This window comes from Oenanthe melanoleuca, chromosome 2 (genome assembly GCF_029582105.1).
Source record: "Oenanthe melanoleuca isolate GR-GAL-2019-014 chromosome 2, OMel1.0, whole genome shotgun sequence".
NCBI classification, from domain to species: Eukaryota; Metazoa; Chordata; class Aves; order Passeriformes; family Muscicapidae; genus Oenanthe; species Oenanthe melanoleuca.
Genome location: NC_079335.1, coordinates 23,552,536 through 23,573,139, shown reverse-complemented (window position 1 = coordinate 23,573,139; position 20,604 = coordinate 23,552,536). Strand labels below are relative to the sequence as shown.

Sequence of the window (20,604 nt, the reverse complement as noted above, 5' to 3'; positions counted from 1 at the left end):
TTACTAATATTAATTAACTGAACAATTGCTCAAAACTTCCCAAGATGTTATGTTTCAAACATGGGCATGAAAATATTATAAATATTAAAAGCCAAAAGAGTAATTATTACCTTACCTCATTCCCATTACACATTCATATAGAAATATAATTCCTTCTTTCTGATGTGGGCGGAGATTATTTGCAATGTAGGGATCTACAACTACATCCACCACAGGTAAACCAGCCTTATTGAACATCCACTGATGACTTGCATTTGGTCTTGGCATAACTAGAGAATCTTGAAGTTCAAAGCATAATCAAGTATTACACAAAAGCATTACTTTTAGTCTTTTAGCAAAACCTGTTAAAGTCAATTATCTAATTATATAACTGTTAAAAATACTGATTATTATATTGACCATTCTCAAACTGAAAATGCATTTATAAGTACCTAGATTGCCTTCTACATAAAAACATTCTTTTAAAGAGGTTTTCCAAACAGTTTGTATTTTTTTCAAAGGTAAGGGTGATAAACTGAGAAATATGAGGGTTTTTTTCTGATGAGGTGAAACTGCCTACCTACCAAAAGTTGGTTGATGACTTTGAATTCATAGAGCTAAATTAGAAGTTCCAAAATACTTCTGAATTGAAAGTCTAAGGAAAAAAAAACATAAACAATGACCTACATAAAATCTAAATACTACCTTACAAGGGGATATTCTTGCAGTAGCGCAGAAAGGCTTCTCTGCCCAAGAAACAGAGATAAAAGCCACTGATTTGCTAAAGAAAAATAAGGAAGGATTGAGTGTGAGCTGATAAAGATTGCCACAGTGCATGAATAAAAGAAGTTGACAGGTTTGAAGACATACAGAGGCAAAGAGAGAATGATGTATTGAATAGTTTTGCTTTCCATCATCTGTTTACAAACATTATTATTTTGCTAGACAATGTCCATACTGGGTTGCTTCTGCTGCTGCTACACACCTTCACTGAAAAACTGTATTGTCAGAGGACAGAATGAGAAAGCATTTTATGGCTTCTGGTATTTTTATGTCACTAGAGTAGATCTATACTGTTAATTTATTCATGTGAATAGGTTGGTTGAAGGCTTATATGAGTCAGGGAGATTTTGTTTCCTACTTGCAAAGGGTTGAGTTCTGATGGATTAAATCAAATTGCATGAGTATATTTTCAAGAGCAAGTGGTGACAAAAAGATACGTTTTCTGACAAAAATTTGCATGAAAATGAGGAAGAAATAAAGCTTAGATAAACACTGGACTAAAAGCTTAGAAATTTTATGTGGAAGATGTAGCTTTACATCTTTGCGACTGTGCTCTGTTCTGCTGGCTTTCCGTTCTGTAGAAGCTGCATTTTAATGAAGTATAATCACAGACTTCAACATGAAAACCTCTGACTGCTCCAATACCAAGGTCCTGGTCTTGTAAAGTATCTCAGTATCTTCTGCAAGAGGTTATGCAATCAGGCATTAAATAACGTGATTCTCCTGTGCAAGCAAACCTAAAAACTGAGAGAGTCCAACCTATTGATGTGTTGAGAGCTCCTGAAATCAGATAGGAGGTATTCAAATTCACCAGAAGTCACAGAAGACATGTAGAATAAAATGCAACATTTTAACAAACTAGTGCAGAAACAGCAAAGAATGTATGGTTTATATTGGCTTTTTTTGATCAGATTTTCAGTTAGAATGCTAATGCAGCAGCATCTTGCAATCTCAGGAAGGAACACTCTTAGATAAAATGTAATCAAGTTAAATTAAGACCAGAAGCTGGTGTTAATAAGGATGCTCCACAAAAGGGCCAGTGATATCACTAATTACCACTTAATTAAGATTTCATTGTTTATTTACATAGCAGCTGCTTCAAAAAGTCCCACAGTATCAGGTTATGAGATAAGAACTCAGATGGAGATATTACAGTAAGAATGCAGAAAAAAGTTTTATTCTTTTAAATAAGCATTGCTATGCTTAGCAATGTTTTTTTACACTCATTTTTATCTTGCATCTGAAAGATAGAGCCAGCAGAATATAGCTCCTAAATAGTTTGTAGACAAAAGAATAGTTCTGCTTAAATAAGCAACACCACTTCCTGCAGCTATCAAACATTTATAGGCTCCCTCTTACACAACTGCTTAACCAGCCTGTTCCTACACAATATGTGAACTCTCATGGCTCCTCAGCACATAGTACTTCTAGCACTGTAAAACTAAACATTTATTCTAAAACATATCTGGTTGAGTTTGAGTACAGTAGTTACACTCACTGTCTGTGAAGGATCAGGTATTGACAGAAGCAATTCTCTCAAGTGGCATAACTTTTCTACTACTTATCCTCCACTGCAATTACTGTGCTGCCATGTTCTGGCTGTATTTCACTGACCCCAGTGGGAAGCTGGAACTCATCTAGAATTTCTAGTATGTGTCAGATTGTTTCAATGATCAATAAACTCATTTTCCTTGGCAAAATTCTCAGAAACTACTCTAATGTGTTTCCACAGCCATCTGTAACAACTATGAAAAACTTTATGCAGTGCAGATTATTTTACTTGTTAGAAACACACATGACAAAATCCTAAACATGGTTAGACACTAATACTATATGCCAGAAATACTTCAGTAATATGTTGAGGAACGTGAAAACTTTGGTTACACATTCACATATTTTTTGAGAGTCAGAGGATGTTTAAAGAAACTTTAAAATTTCCATCTTACTTGGAGTGTTTGGATCATGGCGAGGTTTGCAGCTTTGAGAATCTTTGAGCATATTTTCTTTAGTACTGGGTTGACAGACGTTTTTGAATGGTTTACAGAATGGTTTTGTATTAGTTTGAGATAATGCAGTTGCATCTGTGTCATGAGGCCCTATTCCAGCCTGAAAACACCTGCCACTGCTGAAATCATCTGCTGAAATTACACCCATCACTTCAATTTCTTTTCCGCCAACCATCAGTGTTTGACCTTCATCAAGACTGTCTAGCTCTTTAGCTTTATATCCAGTACCTAAAAGAACATAAAAATGAAATAATTAGGACAATATAGCAAATACTACTTCCTTAACACCACTACTCATCTACAGGAACGAAAAACTGTGAAAAAGTAACTGATTGTGAAACATTTAATTGTTATACATAAAGCCTTCCCCTCCTTGACAGAGTGACATGTGGGTGCTAATAATCAGAATTAGATAGCAGAGTACATGAGCAAAGACTCAGTCATTCTCATCACCAACCAAGTCTACTGAATTTCAAACAGCTCTCCAAGAGAACTTCTAAAAATTAGCCTCATATGGTAAAATCCAGAAGTTTGCCTTAAGAACCATCCTATGTCCTTTTCCCTTTCTTTCAGGCCCCCAAAAGAAGTCCTAACCCCTCTTGCTATTGATCTAAACAGTGTATCCTACTTTTAAAATAATTCTAAATTAGTTTTTTTTTACACTTAAAGATTCAGATGCATCTGAAATCTTCGCTTCTACACACATTCTGGAACATGCCCTGATTATTGCCAAGATTTATGAGCAAGTTCAATAGTTGTTGGACTTGGTCAGGTGGGCATTCTGAGGCCAGCTACAAATACTACTGGTCTCATAACAAAATACAGCTGCCACTTCCTTTCAAGACAACAGTGTAGGAAAAAGTGGGGGCTCCTTCTTTTAAATAGCATTCTACTGGTTGAAGCTCTCACATAAAAAACAGACGATATACATAATTTATTTTCTTAACTCAGAGAGGTCAAAGCCACATCTCTGTTTCAGAATTCTTTACCTCAGTTGTTGAATTTGTATAAATTTGGATAGATAGGCTTGGATCTTTAGTTAGGCCAAACAAACAAAAGACATGACTGTGTAGACCAGTGGTTAAATCACTCAGCTCTGAAGAAAGAAGCAAGGCCTCCCAAGGCTCATTTTATCCAACAAACACCATATATAAAGACTCCTGGAAGCTGTTTGCAAAGCTCAGGTCTGCCACTTCTAGGAATGTGAAAGATTGGAAGGTGAAACTCTGCATCTGAATTCCTTTAAGAGGAAAAAATTACTGAGGTGTTTCACAGTCTAAGCAAGTGCTGAAAAATAGTCTGGCCAAAAGGGAAAGGGAGATGCATTTCTTCCTGTCCTCTGAAAGTATTCAGAAAGCACACAGCAAACCTTGTTTGGCTCTTGAAGGTACACTTGCTTTCAGAAAGAGCTGAACATGCCTGAACACAAAACAATACATGTGTCTTCTGAAATAGGATGCTTAGGGAGGACATTAATGATCTCCTTTGCCCTGCATTTTTGTCTTCTGTTATTACCTCTGCATAGCTTCAGGCTGAACATACTGAATACAGGTGTACCCCTGTGCACATTCTGGTCAGAAAACTCTAATTCTAAGAAAGGAAGGGTTTTAAGGGTAGATGGAAACTGGGAAGGCAAAAGGCAAAACTTCAAAGCTCAACTGTTTATGCAGCTGCCAGAAATAACCATTTCTGTAACATACAGCAATTTACAAGAGAGTACGTCCTAAATTCTTTGCAATGCATTATTAAGGAATTAGGACATTGCAGGGGAGAACAGAAAGATGTTCTGCTGCCTCAAAAATGAGCTATAATCTGTGCTGATTTTAGGTTCCCTTGTGCCATCCTTGATCCTACCCTGGTAAGCCTAAGGAAAAAAAGAAAAATCCTTCCTTTGCCTTTTTCTACCCATTTAAAAATAATAATCCTGAGGGCTCATGCACATTCTCTATAAACTTCCCATTATTATATACAGTTTTGGAGGTAAGCACTACTACTGGTCCTTTCCTCTCACTCAGTGAGCTAAATAAATGCAGAAATTTAAAACTCACATTGCTTAAATTGGTCAGTTTATTATTTTCTTAGAATCAATAAGAATTGAAAGCAACTCTAAATGGGCAAATTAGCACTAATGACATTGGTATTGTTGTGCCCTCTGACACCATCAAACACGGTAAAAAATCTTTTACCAGAGAAAATCACAACGTTCATTTTTCTATTGTGTTTGCTGCTAATTCAAGAAGACAGAATTTGAAAAAACACAAGAACAACAGGGTGGTGGCTGATGCATTCCAGGCATTACTCTCTTTCACTCTGCCTTTTTCAAAAACAAGCAAGTCTGTACATATATTGCTTTGCTATAAATAAATCCAAATTAACTACTAAGTCACAGACTGATTTGCAAATCAAAACTGCCTGGTCCTAACAAGGCTCACAATATCATGATTGCAACAAAAGAGCAGAGAAGCCATCTCTGACCTAAAATTAATCAAATTATGCTTTGCAGAAACATTGTCCAATCCTATTCCCTTATAGAATATCTTTTGGCTCCATTAGCAAAGTTAATTCTTGCTTTGCTTTCAGTAAAAAATTACTGCTTCAAGTTGACGGCAGCCTATGGTTTGCAAGTCTTATTTTTAACTCTGATATCAACCCAAACTATGTCTTACAGCAGCAGCTGCTGCTAAAACTACAAGACTAAAAATTGCTACACAGTTGACTTTGGCTGGGCTGGAAAATGTTGCTGTTTGCCTGTCTTTCCAACAAAGATAATATTTTCAGCTGTTTGACTGTCTGAAAAGTAGAGATCCAACCTCTGAAATTCCTGATTGCTCTACTGCTAACTGGAATATCTACAAGAACCATACCTGTATCTTTTCCCCAAAATTTTAACTCCTTCACTTCTGCATTACGTGAGCAACCAAAATCAACAACTCATCTCTCATTTGGCATTTCTGCTGAATTAGTACAGCCAATGATTTCCAGATCCTCTCCTTGGACTAGCATTTGGTGTTTCTGTGAATTATGTTATTCAGCCTGCTCCAGCCTCCCCCATGCATCTGCCTTATATGTAATAAATATACTTTCTTGCAGTCTTCCCCCCACCCTGAGAAAAAAGACAAACCAAAAGCAAGCCCAAAATCTCTACTGTTTTTTCATCCTGTGGTCAAAATTTGTATGAAGAACTAAAATATCTGAAGAACTGGGTCTCTGCTAATTCAAAGCACAGTGATTTTCTGCCAGGTGTTCCCTTGAGCAAGTATGCAATTCTACAGTACCTCTGCCAATGTCTTTGCCTTCCATATCTTTCAATATTACTGACTTTCCTTTTGTAATAAGAATAGCATCGCCTTCCCACTTCTTGTGCTTTTTCTTTGATGCCTTACACCACACGACACTGAAATATTTCACAAGGCAGTCAGGTGCTTCCTGAGCTGCTTCTTCCTTTGCAGTCCCTGATGTTGGCAAATACAGTGCATCTAAAAGGGAAATAAAATAACAAAGAATATCTCAAGTTTTCCTGATAAAGTGTACAGTCTTTTGCATTTCAAAAAATCAAGGACAATCTATGCATTTTGTCTTATAAAAACAAAGTGGTATATTTCCTTTCCTTATGGTAAATTTGGATTGAGACAGAACACCACATAAGGACTCATCCTGAAAAAAAAACAAAAACCAAAACAAACCAACATTACATTTTTTCAGAAAGCATGCACTTCCAGAGAAATCAGATTAATTGTTGCATTAGTAAGTGGCCTCCTAATTTGACATATATGCAAGGCAGTAAGAATGGAAAAAGAATAAAAGGAAAAGCTGAAAAAAAAAGCAAAAGGGAAATGATCACAGGAGAAAATGAAAACAGGGTCCTCGTGAGATGGTGCTAGGCAATGTTCTGAAAGCAAGGACAGCAACACAGAACTCAGAAAAGGGAACAAAGAAGTCCAGGAACCAGGTCTGGAGCTGCAGTCATCTGTACTAAGTGGCAGAATAACAATAACTGTAATAATACAAAATATAATTTCAAATCCTTTCTTTGCACCCTTCAAAAATAAGTAAATGTGCAAATCTTTAAACAGACCATCTCTTGAGTATGTACCAACTCAAACACTGTTACTAGGCTTAGATTGATTTAGATTTGTCAGCAGTTACGCAGCTGTGTCATGGATGCAAATATTAATAGGCAATATTTAGGTTAATAAGGTTAAGAAATGATAATAGAACAGACAGCAGTTGATTATAACATTGATTAAGAACAAATACATGCTTTCAAGAGTTAGCAATCTGAAACAAGTGATGGTAGAGAAGTCACCAGCATTACCTGAAGGAATATCTGTAGCATTCCTTTTCAGCACATGCACAGCTTCAAAAGGAGAATCAGACTAATTTTCATTAAAATACCCTTGCATGCTGGTTAAAAGCTTAAATCTGTTTGCTCCTTTGATTCCATCTGGGATTCAACACTATACAAATCTGTTACAGAAAAGCGCTTATGCCACAGACTAACCTTTCCAAAATTTGCAAGTGTGCTGGTATTTAAAGGACAAGCAGGAAGAGGAAATTCTTGCTCACAGTAACAGTCTGACAAAGAAGCAGCTTTACCGCTTCTACATCAAGTCTACATATTCTCAAAACTGCAAAATACTTGGAAGTTACATGCCTAAAATGAGTGCAATTTTTCAGACTAGTGTTTACTAAAAAGGTATTGTCTAAATGAAAAATGCTGTATTTATTGAGCTGAATTTTCTTTCCAAAACACTTTAAAATAGTATTGTCTGTAGAGAACTCCATGCTAATGCAGTGCCTAAAGCAGACAGGATTTTCCATTTGTAGATGTTTCTTCAGTGCATTAGCCAACATCTGTATTTTCATGCAGCAGATGTGTCCCCATCTCCAAGGAATAACAGAGCAGCTACTGAACACTGGCATTTCACAGAAGGATAAGAATATGGAACAGAGTAACACTTTTTAAAATGTAGGGAGTTTTTGTAGATTAATCTTGGTAAATAAACCAGACAGTAACAAAAAAACCCCTTGCAGCTCTGTAAAAGGCTCTATTGAATCTTCAGTAATCACAAGTGATAAGATTTAGAGAAGTGAAAGAGAGAGGAGGAAGAGAGGAAATTTGTACCTTGCAAAAGATTAATTTTATTCTGTATGGAACTTCTAATTGTAACTTGATTCAACAGATAAATACATGGTTTTCTTTTTGTTTTTAAAACTGATTCTCTTAGTTTAATCAACAACTACTTTCCTTATATTAAGATTTTAAATTATTACTGCAAGAACTGGAGATTTCACTGCAGAATTTTCTTCTTCTCTCTTGAAGGAGTGCCATCCACAAACAAATGACCACCTCTTTGTCGCCTTCACTGACCTCCCACATGAGTTTGGTGACCCCTGAGATCTCTTTTATGCTCATTGCTCTTTTACTCAGGGCATCCTGGATGGTATTATCTGAATCACCAGTAGCTTAACTTTCAAGTCAATAACAAGTGTTCAAACTTTTCTTATGCCTGCTTCATTTAAAATAATTAGAAAACCAATAATTTAGAAATAAAGCTGGAAATTTTTAGCCTTTTATAAAAGTGATTTTAACATTTCCAAAGCAACCTGTCCCCAGTATGAAGGAAACTGGGCACCAATATTCTATGCAATACTACCATGTTCCTTTGGGGAAAATGAAAAATTATAGCCTCTGCAATGTTCAGATTTCTTCCTTCAATTTGTCTTCTGAATAACCATAGCTTCTGCTTACAGAAATATTCAATAACAATGTTTCTGTGGTACATAATTTATCTTCCTTTTACCAATAACTACAATATAGTTTCAGATAAAAGTGTAAGATTTTTTTTATTAAATATTTTTATGTAAAAATAATTACATCCTCTCAAAATTGTCTTCCATATAATTTCATTGCGTAGGAAACCTAAACCTGTTCACCAGCAATGCTGATTAGGTACTTGCATTCAACCTTCTTTTTATCTTATCAGTTTTGTTTGTATTCAGCTCCACACCTATTTAACTTTAAAGATTATTCCAGTGCAATAGCAGAATATTCAAATTCAATAAATACAGTGTCGTGAGCTTTTCAGGAATTGAAATGAGAATGGTATGTTATGCACAGGAACTAAGTTCAGTGTTTGATACAGGGGTACAGTGAGCAGTGGATTTAACAGAAACCCCTTGCTGCTCAGCAACCATAGACAGTATCTGAAATAGAGCTGGATTTGTTGTGACCCTGGAAGACAAACTGCAATTGTACCTTCTGAGCTCTGCAGTTAATCAGTTCAGAGTGAAAATAATAAGTAACAGCAACTATGCATACACTGTGGTATGAGAAACATCAGGAAATCATGCCCACTCATTTCTCTCCCAAAAGCCCAGCCTGGCAGTGAGGTTTGCTTAACCGTGAAGAAATGGTAGCAGGAGGCATGGCTCTCCTCCCAAAGGAAGGGCTAGAAAACTTTAAAGACATGGCTCACAAAGCTTTGAAAAGCTTCCATAAATAAAGCTTTCTCTCTGCGGCTGAGAAAACAAGGGCTTAGGTTTCAAGATATAAACCATAGCCTCGCTGATATGAGGAAAAGTTTCAGCAGCCCCAGGAAGGTGATGATTTACAGAAATCAGGACGGGATCCAGGAGAGGGGACGGGGAGCATTCCAATGGCAAACTAGTTTAACCAGTTTCTGATGAGCAGGATTTAGAGAAAATGCATCGATTAAGTGTGTTAGGTTACTCCCAATGCAGCAACAAAGTGGCTGCATTATGAAAGCCAAGCTTTCATAGGTAAGCAAGTGCTCATTTTCAGGTCCCGGGCTGCAGCACCCTGAGCACACGCGTGTTCTGCGGGCAGTGAAGGACACGCTCCCGTGAGCCGGGCACGGCAGCTTGGCCGGGGTGTGGTTTAATGCATGGCTTAGCCCCATCCAACTGCAGGCTGCTGCCAAAGCCCATGAGCTCACCTTTCCTCCCTCTCCCTCTCATCCACCAGCTGCAGGAAAGCCAGCTCAGTGAATCCCATCACCAGCTGCAGTCAATATAGGGAAGGGGTACATGTTTGGACCACGGAGACTGGGAGGCTGCCCGTTTTTTTGTAGCAGTTACTGCTATGTTGGGGTGATTTTTAAACCATGGGTCCTGTGTTACCTCCACACCTGAACTTCCAAGAGGTAACCATGTATGAAATAACAGGTGAGTTTTCCCTCAACTGCTCCGAATCTTCTCAATAAAAAGTACTGTCACAACGCAAAAATTACAGCTTAGAGAAGACAACTTTGATCCAAGTCGCACTCTGTAGTACTAAGGAAAAATTAAGAAATAGAGGGAGGAAATAAAAAAAATCTGAACTGCAGTAAAAGGAGATGGGCTTTGAATGAATCACAGCCCAAACTCAATGCCAGTGCTCTGCTGTAGCCTCTGCAGTGACTCTGCTCAGGTGCCATCAGTCTGCTCCATGGAGCTGGAGCCACCTCTTTCTTCTGAGCAGAGGAAGTAATCGAAAAGTTCCTTAATTAAATCAGTTTGTAACATTTTGAGAACAGATGTTTACATAGCAGTTAAATGTCTAGGCGCCTATGGAAGACCTATATGCCACACACTCCTAAAATACCCCAGGAATATTTAAAGAAGTATGAACCAGATAGCATTATCTTTCACTTGCAAAGCTATTTCAGTCTAATCATAAACTTAATACTATGCTAACATGTAAATGTATATCAGTGTGCCTCCAAGGTGGAAAAATATGTAATAACTCTTCCCATAGCACTTCTGTGAGACTTTAGGAGGAGTGCATTAAGAGTCAAGCTGGCTTGCCCTAAACCTACAGGAATCAATGACAGTTGGGATTACATTTCAGAATAATTTGATTACAACCCAGTGCTTTGTACCTCTCTTTCCAAGACAAAAGGTATTTGTAATTAATTTTCCATGCATGAGCATAGATAACGGGCTCACCTAAAGACTGATATTTCAAGCAGGAATATTTTCTTTGGAAAACACATCATTGTTCTAAATCCAAAATTATTTTTAAACAAAAATGTAAATGATTAAAAAAACTTAATATTTTAAAATTTCTGTTTCAAAGTATCTTAATAATCTGAAAAGCCAATAAAACTAGCCTCTAGATTCCTGGCCATGCAATAGTATGATGATTTCTGTCAGTAGATTTTGTTTTACAAAGCTAATAACTTTGCCAGGCCTTCATAGCTAATAACTTTGCCAGGCCTTCAGGAGTCCAGAGTACATCTTCCATGCTAGCTGTCTCAGTTTAAGCACACACATTCACACACACACTCAATGTACATAAAAACTAGCAGTGAAAGAAAAATCACTGTTTATATTAAAAAAAAATCACTAATTAATCCAGTCTTAGCCACAATGAACTCTTATTTCCTGTAGATGCTCTACTCACTCAATACAAAGAATCTAAAAATCTGCAGAGGAGATAACACTTTTTTTTTTTTTTTTTCCCCTAAGGTAAAATTTCCATTCCTGAAAGCTAAAAGCTCTTAGAAAGTCTGTGCTGTTTGCACAGTCTCTACAGCTTAATTTTTCAAGAATTACACACTGGACATGCTCTGAGGCCCAGAATAGGTTTCTCTGTAGTCACAGCTTTCACTGCTCAGACCTAAGTTGAGTTTCTTCCACAATTCCTGCAGGAAATTTTTCCATGGCCCTCTCCTTCAAACCATCTTCCTCTCTCCAGGCACCAAACAGGTAAGGATGGCAGAAGGGACAAGGACCAGCTACAAGGAAAAGTAATTTCAGAAATGAAACCTGACAAGACTATTGCTGGTAAGGAAGGCTGATGTTGAACCAGTGGAAAATTGGCAACTGGGTAAAAGACTGGAAGTCTGAGCTGGAAACTAAACATGTAGGGAAAGGCTAGAAACCAGACAGGGAGTAAAAGAGTAAGAAGGCAACAGGATATGTGAGGAGGATGGTTGGGGAGAACCACTCAGGCAGACTGAGACTAGGGTCCAGTATAAGAATCAAGGACCAGACAGAGAGTTGTAGTTTTCTGAGTAGGAGGTGATGCAAAAAAATCAACTTACTGCCTCTCATCTCCGACCCTCAAAATGCAAAATTCACTATGAAAATGTACAGCTGGTAAACACTGAGGGAAATCACAGGACAACTCAGGAGGAAAAAATGAGAACAGGAGCCGATTATGAGATAACAGGGAAAAGAGGAGTGAGAAAATGACAACAGAAGAAACCAACTAAGGACAACATGCTATTGACACACAAAAATGGCAAGCAGCTGAGCACAGAAGGGCACTGACTGCACAAAGACATGGAGGGCACTCATACAAACATACTGGTAAACAGGGCTCATTTCCCCCATCCTTCAACTTTTTCCCTAATTCAATTTTTAAGACTACCACAGTGGTCTTAAAAGTAGTCAGCTTAAAAATACTGTAATTATAACACTGTTCTATAAAATTTTACAAACTCTGGTTTGGTAGCTGCTCTACAGGTGAATAGGACTGCAATGGAAGATTTAGGTGCAACGTGAGAGATGGAGGTAATTAAGCTCCTGAACTGGATCCATTTCACACATCATTCCCTGCAAGACAAACCCAAATCAATTCTGAGCTTAGGACCAGCAGAACACCCAAAATCAGACAAGTATCTTCTAGTGGGCAAGTCCACATAGGCAAAGCAGGAGCTAAAGCCTGAATCATTGTATTATGTGCAAACTTCACTGGGCAAAACACTGCATTCCCTGATAATAATGGTGTGCATTGAATTCAGTGATGTCTTAATGCAGTAATTTGCTTTATTACTTTGAAGAGGAAAGATAACGTTTTCAACCCTGTGTTACATAGGTGGAAATACCAAATTATATGGAATAATCTGCTTAGAAATGTTAATTTGCCCCAAAACCCAAAAGAATAACAACCTTGTGGCACAAAACCATGGGTAGCATGCTACCCACCTGCCCACCACCCCTATGACCCATTTTCCACCAGGTGAATAGTTCTAAAGTTGTGAAGTCAAGCAAAGTTTAAATATGTCAAAAATAAGGTGTTAGTAAAGTCTTTAGAGAAAACATGCTGCTCTACACTGCCATGGGACCTCTTGCTCATTCAGTGCAGAGAACTGAACTGCTGGAAAGGCAGGAAAAGTGGTAGGAAAAAAGGCTGCTGTTGCCTCTGCCATCCCTGCACTGCTTTATTTGTAAACTGTAAAAGGTGTGGGATGGACAAGGCTGCAAGGATAGACAGTCCAATCTTGTGCTTAGATAAGCTGAATAATGCCCTGAAGAACTGGGCTCTGCTTGCATGTCTTCTGGAGTTTCTTTGTGACATAAAGAAAGTCATTTAACCCCAAATTCAGCAATAAACATTTGCTGAGTGCCTGACTTGTGATTCAGTCTTGCTTGTATTAACAGTGAACACTCATGGGTGTAACTGGAAGTTGTGGTTGGGAAAGATTAAGTGTACAGTATCCTAAAGCACTGAGACAATGCAGTCCTCCATGATTCAGTCTGCACCTTCCATAAAAGTAGGACTTTTTGGTCTTACTCTCTCTGCCTCAACTCGTGCTTTATCTCCTAAAAGGTGGAGATTATACCAACTTTTGGTCTCACAAGGGTGTTGTAAAATGTAATTACATCTCATAGGCACTCAGATACTATCATAATGAGCACCAGAGGAAAAAAATTTAGCTAATTAATTCAAAATAGTTTGAAAAATGTGCTGAGAACAAGGTGTAGCTCTATAACTGAACAAAGAGGTGGAAAGAAAATACTGAATAGTGATTCACTGAGTTGACACAATCCATTCTGTGAACTGGCAAGGAAACCTACAGAAATAAATCCTTAATCATGTACTTAATGACTATACCCAACAGAATTTGGAAACTGGATTCAGGTTGTGCTATTTGTGAGTTTTTGAACACTTGAGTATGTAACCTCTATTTTCAAATAGGAACCTTCTATATATAATAACAAAGCTGGTAGATGTATTTAATACAAACATGTAGGAACAATCCTCTCATCACCATTTAATGAAACATTTACCTCTTAGGAGTATCATCTGTAGAGGAGGGAGGATGGAGAGCACATACTTTCAAAATTACAGCTCCATGGCAGAAAACTATTCTTCCTAAACCTCTCAGCTGTCTAAAAATCCAACTGACTCCAGCTTTCACTGTAAAAATTTAATGAACTAAGCTGAAAGCTTCTGTCAAGTCCACAGAAATAGATGTGCAAGTCCTATTATCAAAGGAAAAAGCAGCATCATTGAGAATTCTGAAAGGCTGCAGGCATCATTTGGTGCAGTGAGCCAGATCAGCTGGGTAAAACATTGGAACCAGTCAAATGCCATCCAAAACGACTGTTTACTATACTTCTTAATGTTGCCATCCACACTGAAAGTTGTTTTGATTAATTTGTCAAGTAAAGGGGGTTTCACTTCAAAAACTAAATGCAGAAATGATACCCAAAAGCGAAATTTATTCTTGAGTTCTGTAAATATTGAATGTTATTGCAATAAATTATAGTGTAAATGTGATATGAAAATACTCCAAATATTTAAATTACCAAAAAACCCACATTATTAAAAATACTTAATAGACTATTACATAATCACAGGCTAATTGTAGCCTGCTCAAAAAGCAGTCATTTTTGGAAGCAGTTTGCAGATATAAGTGTTCATCCTTTTGTGTTTAAACGTAAATGGAAGATACTCAGCTAAACCCATACGTGGCACTTTGAAAATACGTGGTTTGACATTCTCTTAAGCATTTCTTATTACTTCTGTAATTTTTTTAGAAAAATAGAACTATTTCTGTACTATACAAAACCTCTCTTTCTTAAATGCAAAGACTTAGATCTGTAACAAAAAGCAAGCAGGCAGAAAGGGATTTATTAAGATTACATATCTTTCATATTAACATCTGTTTTAGCACATACTGGAAGTAAAATCACATTTAATGTTCTGTTTGTGTTTGTTAATGGCCATCTTTGACTTCCCTGGATTATAGTAAAGAGTCCTTAAAATACCAGTAATCAGTAAAAGGTATGCCCACTGTCACAAGCATGAAACACAACATATTCCTGTCCTAAATTATTTAAACAGGACTGTTTAAAATTTATGACATTATCCTGGGAAGAGGCACACAAAGGATGAGTCATATTTTTTAGAATTTTCATGTGTTATGCAGCAATGATTACTTGCAGAGTGGCTGACGAAATATTTGGAAAGGGAAGAAGTAATCTTTCCAAATCAAGTTACATAACTTTGATTTACATAAATGTAATCCATTCAGTAGTCCAAGCAGAAAAGTAATATTTATGGCCCAAACACAAAAACATAGAGCTTTAGTTGCAACTCTTACTAGGAAAGCAAAATAGAACAGGGAAGATGAAGGAGAGAAAAAATTCATCATTGTGGAGGTACGAGGTGCTTACTGTGCTGCCTTTGCTGGCTCTGGATGTAAGAAAACTGAATACAATTTAAATTGCATAGAAATTCCAAGGCAAATTAATCACATGATTCCATGCAGGAAGCCTTAAATTAGTGATGTCTTTAACAGAGCCTACTTTATGTCAACCCTGCCTATTTCTGAGCTGACCACTTACATAAGGAAACACTAGAAGACATGAAGATGTGGCAGCTTTCCATCAGCAGTCCAGATCTACTTGCTATTCCCACAGGACTGCTTTGACCCTTGGTGTCACTGGAAAGCCTCTACAGCACATTCAGCTCTTCTTATCAACTGCCCTTATGTGCATCTAGTTGGGTATGAGTGTGCCTATGAACATACCCATAAGTGCATGGGCACGCTCATGAGAGAAGGACAAGATTCAGGAAAAGATTAAATTTATCTGTATTTCTCTGAAAACAAGCTTTAGAGATACCCACTAGATCTTCAGAGCTAAAGTTTCTGAAACTCTCCAAGCATATTTAAGTTCTGCCCTGCTGAAAAATATCATCAGTGCCATCTCAGAAGTTCACTTAGGAATTGTGTATTTTCAACAAAAACTATTCTGAAAGGAATAGATTTTATCTATTTATTAATTACAACAAACAGCAAAGGCTAAATTCCCTAGAAGAACTTAGTCCAGTCCTTTACTGCACACATACTATGCAGCACTCTGAATCACAGAGCTACAACCCATATTTTCCAGGCTATTGCTGGTCTCTTTGCAAAAGAGCTGGGCCATTACCTATCCAGCTGGACAGTCCAATAGCTCTGAAATCCTTACTGCCCCAAAAGAAGGGCACACATGCTTGAGACCCTTTGTCTGCCACCTCTGGATCAAAACAAAGTGGCTTCCTCATTGAGGCTGTCTGTTACTGGCAAAAAAATACAGACATATTTTCTTGTTTTCATTCAAGGTGCTCATAGCTGAGAACTCCCTGATCCACTCTCAAGAGTGCAATGTGCTCAGGCTGGACAGGCTTTCCTAAGAATCAGTTGTCACGGACTACATCCAAAGTGTAACAAACTTGTTCTGAAAATGACCACCTTCTGTGTTTGTTAATGACTTACAAATTAAGACAAACTTGAGTGAGGTTTTTTAGAAATGGCCAAAGACCAGCTTGATGCCAAGTTTCAAGTACTTTTTCAAAAGCACAGGGAAACTGGAATGCTACAAAGATGATAAAAATTCAATATATGCTAAACAGAGTATTCTCCCTGCAATTTGATTCCCAGGAAAAAGATGAGTCACCAACAAACACATTTATAGAACACAGACATTATAGCCTGAAAGGAGGTAATACAGCATAAAGTAGCTTGGCCAAACTGATAGTTAATGCTGCTAAGGTCATCTTGTCATGTACAACCTACTGCCAAAGCCGCCTAACAATGCAAAGCAATGCAAACATCACTTGGGTGACACCTGCAGAGCTTACAAGTCAGTTTTGTTTGGAGGTGGCTTACAGTGCAGCCCAAAACAAATGCCATATTACAAGAGAACACAGCAATAGCAATAGTAACATACTGGTTTAAATCCTGTATCTCTGTTACGTACCACACATAAACATTTTGACTTCACAAAATGGTATTCTTAATACAATTGAAAAGTGGCCTATGTAAAACTTATCTGCAGACTGCTGAGCTATGATAAATTACTTCTGTCACATGACATATCCAGTGATTAATAACAAATACAACTCAACACTACTGCAAGTTTTTATCTGATGCAATGCAGGACACAAACAACATTGTAGCAACTAACCACAGGCACTCCAACATCCCTTCTCCCCATCCCCAAACTAGATAAACACTTTGTACAATAGCTTCAGTTAAATGAAAGCTAAAAAAATTTAAATCAGTCATTTATAAACTGGTTTACTTATTTCAAGCATGCAGAAAGTTCCAAACTTTGAAAATTATTTTGAGAAACTTTGAGTATTTTGAGGAAGTATCAGCAATACAGGCAAAGCTCTTACAACAACACACAAAGCAAGCAAATGGTGACACACAGAATACTGTAAACAAAATTACTAAGCCTTAACCAAACTGGGTCCTGAAGCCAACCGAATCTGGAGGGGAATGTAAGCCAGTGGAATTATTTTTTCATTATATTTATGTCAAATTATGCTAGTTATTGTGCCTAACTATAAATGAAAATCAAGATCCAAAAGGGAATGGCCAGGAAACAATGACTTCTTTAAAGAAAAATAGTAATTGCATATGTAAAATACAAAAAATCAGTAGCATTTTCCAAGTCTGCAGTTTTGTTAAAGAGCAAATAGAAATCATAAATTATGTGGAGCAACTGCTGATTAAGTATTCAATTTAAATTATATTATATTCTTCTTGTGTGAGCAATACAGAGTCATACAAGATGTTAAACTGAAGAAAAATCTGGATGCATCAACAAATCATTCTCTGTAATCATTAGGATAAAACTGTGAAAATCCCATAGCATTGCACAAAGGCAGGGGCAGTGGGGAATGCCAATGCCTACAGATGGCTGAGCTTTCCTTGGGTTTTCTGACCCTCATCCACCTCCACACATACACAAATCAAAAGCAAGGTTTTCAACTATTTTACCACTGAACAACTGTCAGTTTTACAAGGAAGAATTCACATTTTGTTACTTAATGTTCAAAGGAACTTCAGGAAACTGCATCTATGGTATGGAGAAAAACTTTACCCAGACTAACTGGATGCCATTTAAGAGCAAGCATCACTACACACAGGTTGGCACCAAGGTGAATACTTTTGGTTTTAGCAGAGATAAAAAAAAACCACAGAAACAGAGGTGGCAGAATGATTGAAATTTATCCTGTGTTATACAGACAGCTAACAGACATTATTTTAACTACTGTAAACAGCACCTTTTTTCTTTTACTCGATGACACAGGCAGTAAGATTTCTCAAATGATTTAAGACTTGGATATTGAAAACAGAATAATGGCCTTACTTGTTAGGAATACACACTGAGAAGCTATATTTAATGCATTTTAATGCTAAAAATTATAAAGCCTTTTTAGAGGCTTCTTTTTCTTTTCTTTTCAAAGGCAAAATGGAAAAGTAATCAACCTTCTAGGAAAACAAGATTTTATCACCTTCTTGAGTAACCGTTTTATTATTTTACTGAAGTTGAAATTGACATTGAAGCATCCTAAAGCACTTTAAAAAATGACATAGGAAATTTTAAAAGACAGCTTAACCAGGCAGCCTGGGTAGCACGATTTCTTGATTCTTCCTCCCACTCAGAAACAACTATCATTTAATTATAAGGAACTTAATGGCTTTGGCTATTGGAAATTCAGGGAGCACAAGTTTGCCCAAAGAAGATAGTATGCAAGCTCAAGTTCATGCATTTTCATTGTAAGGGGGGGAATCCCAAGTCAGAAAATGTGTAGAAATATAAATGAAAGAAATAAATTTAAGCTAATTAAGTGGAAAATGTTAGAAAACAGGGGTATGACAAGTACAATTAGCTACAAGCAATCTCTCCCAGTCTTGGAGTATTCTCTTACCACTTCTACTTGATGAGAATTCTCATCTAAAGGAAGTATTTCACAAGAATCAAAAGCTTACAGGAGGAAGCAGGAACAAAACAAGCAAGATAATTTAGGTAGCAGCAATGAAATTATAGACTGATTGTTAGCCAGTGTGGACACTGCTGAAGGCCTAGGCACATTTCACCCAGGCCTTTTTCTCAGGCTCTGAGTCTTTTCCTCAGGCCATGAAACTTCTTCAGCTCCAGCCAGGATTTTTCCCAGGCTAGAGACTTTTCTCCACTGTAAACACAAGAGAAAGAATCATAACAGAAATAAACACCTGCAAGGTCCATGGGAAAGCCAGGGAGGTGTCTCTTTCTCTGTCCAATGAACTGCTTGTATTTTGTTTTTCACAAAGTACCTTATTTAAAGCCATGGCTTCCTTCAATAAAATGCTCTTTCTTACACCAAGCAAGAGAGTGTCTTGTTTCTGTTTTTTCTTACTGCTCCATTAACTTTTCTTACAGCAACAAGCCAGTTACTTGGATAAATGAAATTACACAAGAAGTTATCACAATTATCACAAAGTTATCACAGGTACAGTTTTTTCTTCTGATCCTAAACATAAATCCATTAGATATTTGGAATTAAGTTACTCCTAAAGCCTGTTTATTGCAGTTATCTTGGTAGAAGGACATGAACATATGGTAGAAATTTGTCCTTGCCTAAAATTACTCCGCTTGTACTCTGTACATTACAAACATGCAGACAGGGAATGGCAGTGCCAGATGTAGCAAAGGGACTAAGAGGAAAAGAATGAGGATGAAGGAAGCAAGGGCTTCCTACCATCCTTTTCACACATGCTAGCACAGTATCATTTGTTGGAACAGTAAAAATTCATAGCACTTAATGGTCCAGAAGAACCAGACACAGCTGTGGAGCATGTACCCAGCATTAGCAATACATGGAAAAAAACTAGGAACTGGCACGGAGAAGTGAGAAGTCAGACTCAAAAAGATAACCTGATACTGTAAAGCAGATGTGGAGTGAGAAAGCAATGCAAATCCACCAACACAGAGAGGTACAATGTAGAGTCAGCACCACACTGCACCGAGAGAGCAATATCATGGCACTGAAGGAGGAAATACTTCTCTAGTGAAAGGAAATCATTATCTCACTAGTAAAGAAAGGAGCAAGCTCCTTGGGCACTCAACAGATGTCTCCCCCTTTCTCAAGCTCCCCAAAAGTCAAAAGAAACAAAACTGAGAACACAGCAAATGAGAAGCATGAGGTCTCTGAACTAGACATGCTGCTTGCACATAAGAATAAAAGTCTTCCTCTAACAAATGACACTAAGTCAGAACAATGAAACATGGAAGAACACCAACTATAACGGGACACTGTATTTTATTTCTTTACTCATTTGCATCCTTTCCTTCCAACATCAAGAACACAAGGGAGACTTTGCTCTACGCAGTCCTATTTTTGCAACTGCTTTGCCTGCCAGTTCAGAAAAGACTATAAGCTTTCCAAGACTGAAAATTCCTCCAGTTCTAGTTCTCTAAATAAAAATACCATGCTAGTAGAAACCCTGGAAGTCACCTCCTCATCTAGCCAGTGTTAAGAGTACCTATAACTCAAAACCGCCACAAGACAATGGGAATATGGGAATTTCTTTATGAACTATTAGAAACTTGCTCATTTGCACCATACATAAGAACAAAAAAAACTAGAAATTAAATCCTTACCACTGGAAACCAGAATTCTGATTTTCAACTGAAAGGATAAGATCATACATTTCCAAATTACAAGACAAGTGCAGATAATTTAGTGCTGTTTCTCATTTCTGAGAAGCAGAACAAATAAAATCTATATTTATTTATTAAAGCCAGCATTTTGATTCTTGTAAACTCAGAGAAATGAGTA

The 20,604-nt window shown here is 37.3% G+C and overlaps 1 protein-coding gene across 3 annotated transcripts in view; it reads right to left on the bottom strand.

The window, feature by feature from the left end:
- RAD54B (RAD54 homolog B) overlaps nt 1–20,604 on the bottom strand; it is a 63,080-nt gene that overhangs the window by 17,773 nt on the left and 24,703 nt on the right. For all 3 annotated transcript variants that reach the window (XM_056484753.1, XM_056484755.1, XM_056484754.1), the window contains exons 4-6: nt 6,044–6,244; nt 2,709–2,996; nt 116–278 (exon numbers count right to left, since the gene is read on the bottom strand). In XM_056484753.1, coding sequence (XP_056340728.1) covers nt 116–278; nt 2,709–2,996; nt 6,044–6,244 — 652 coding nt within the window. The remainder of the gene's footprint in view (nt 1–115; nt 279–2,708; nt 2,997–6,043; nt 6,245–20,604) is intronic.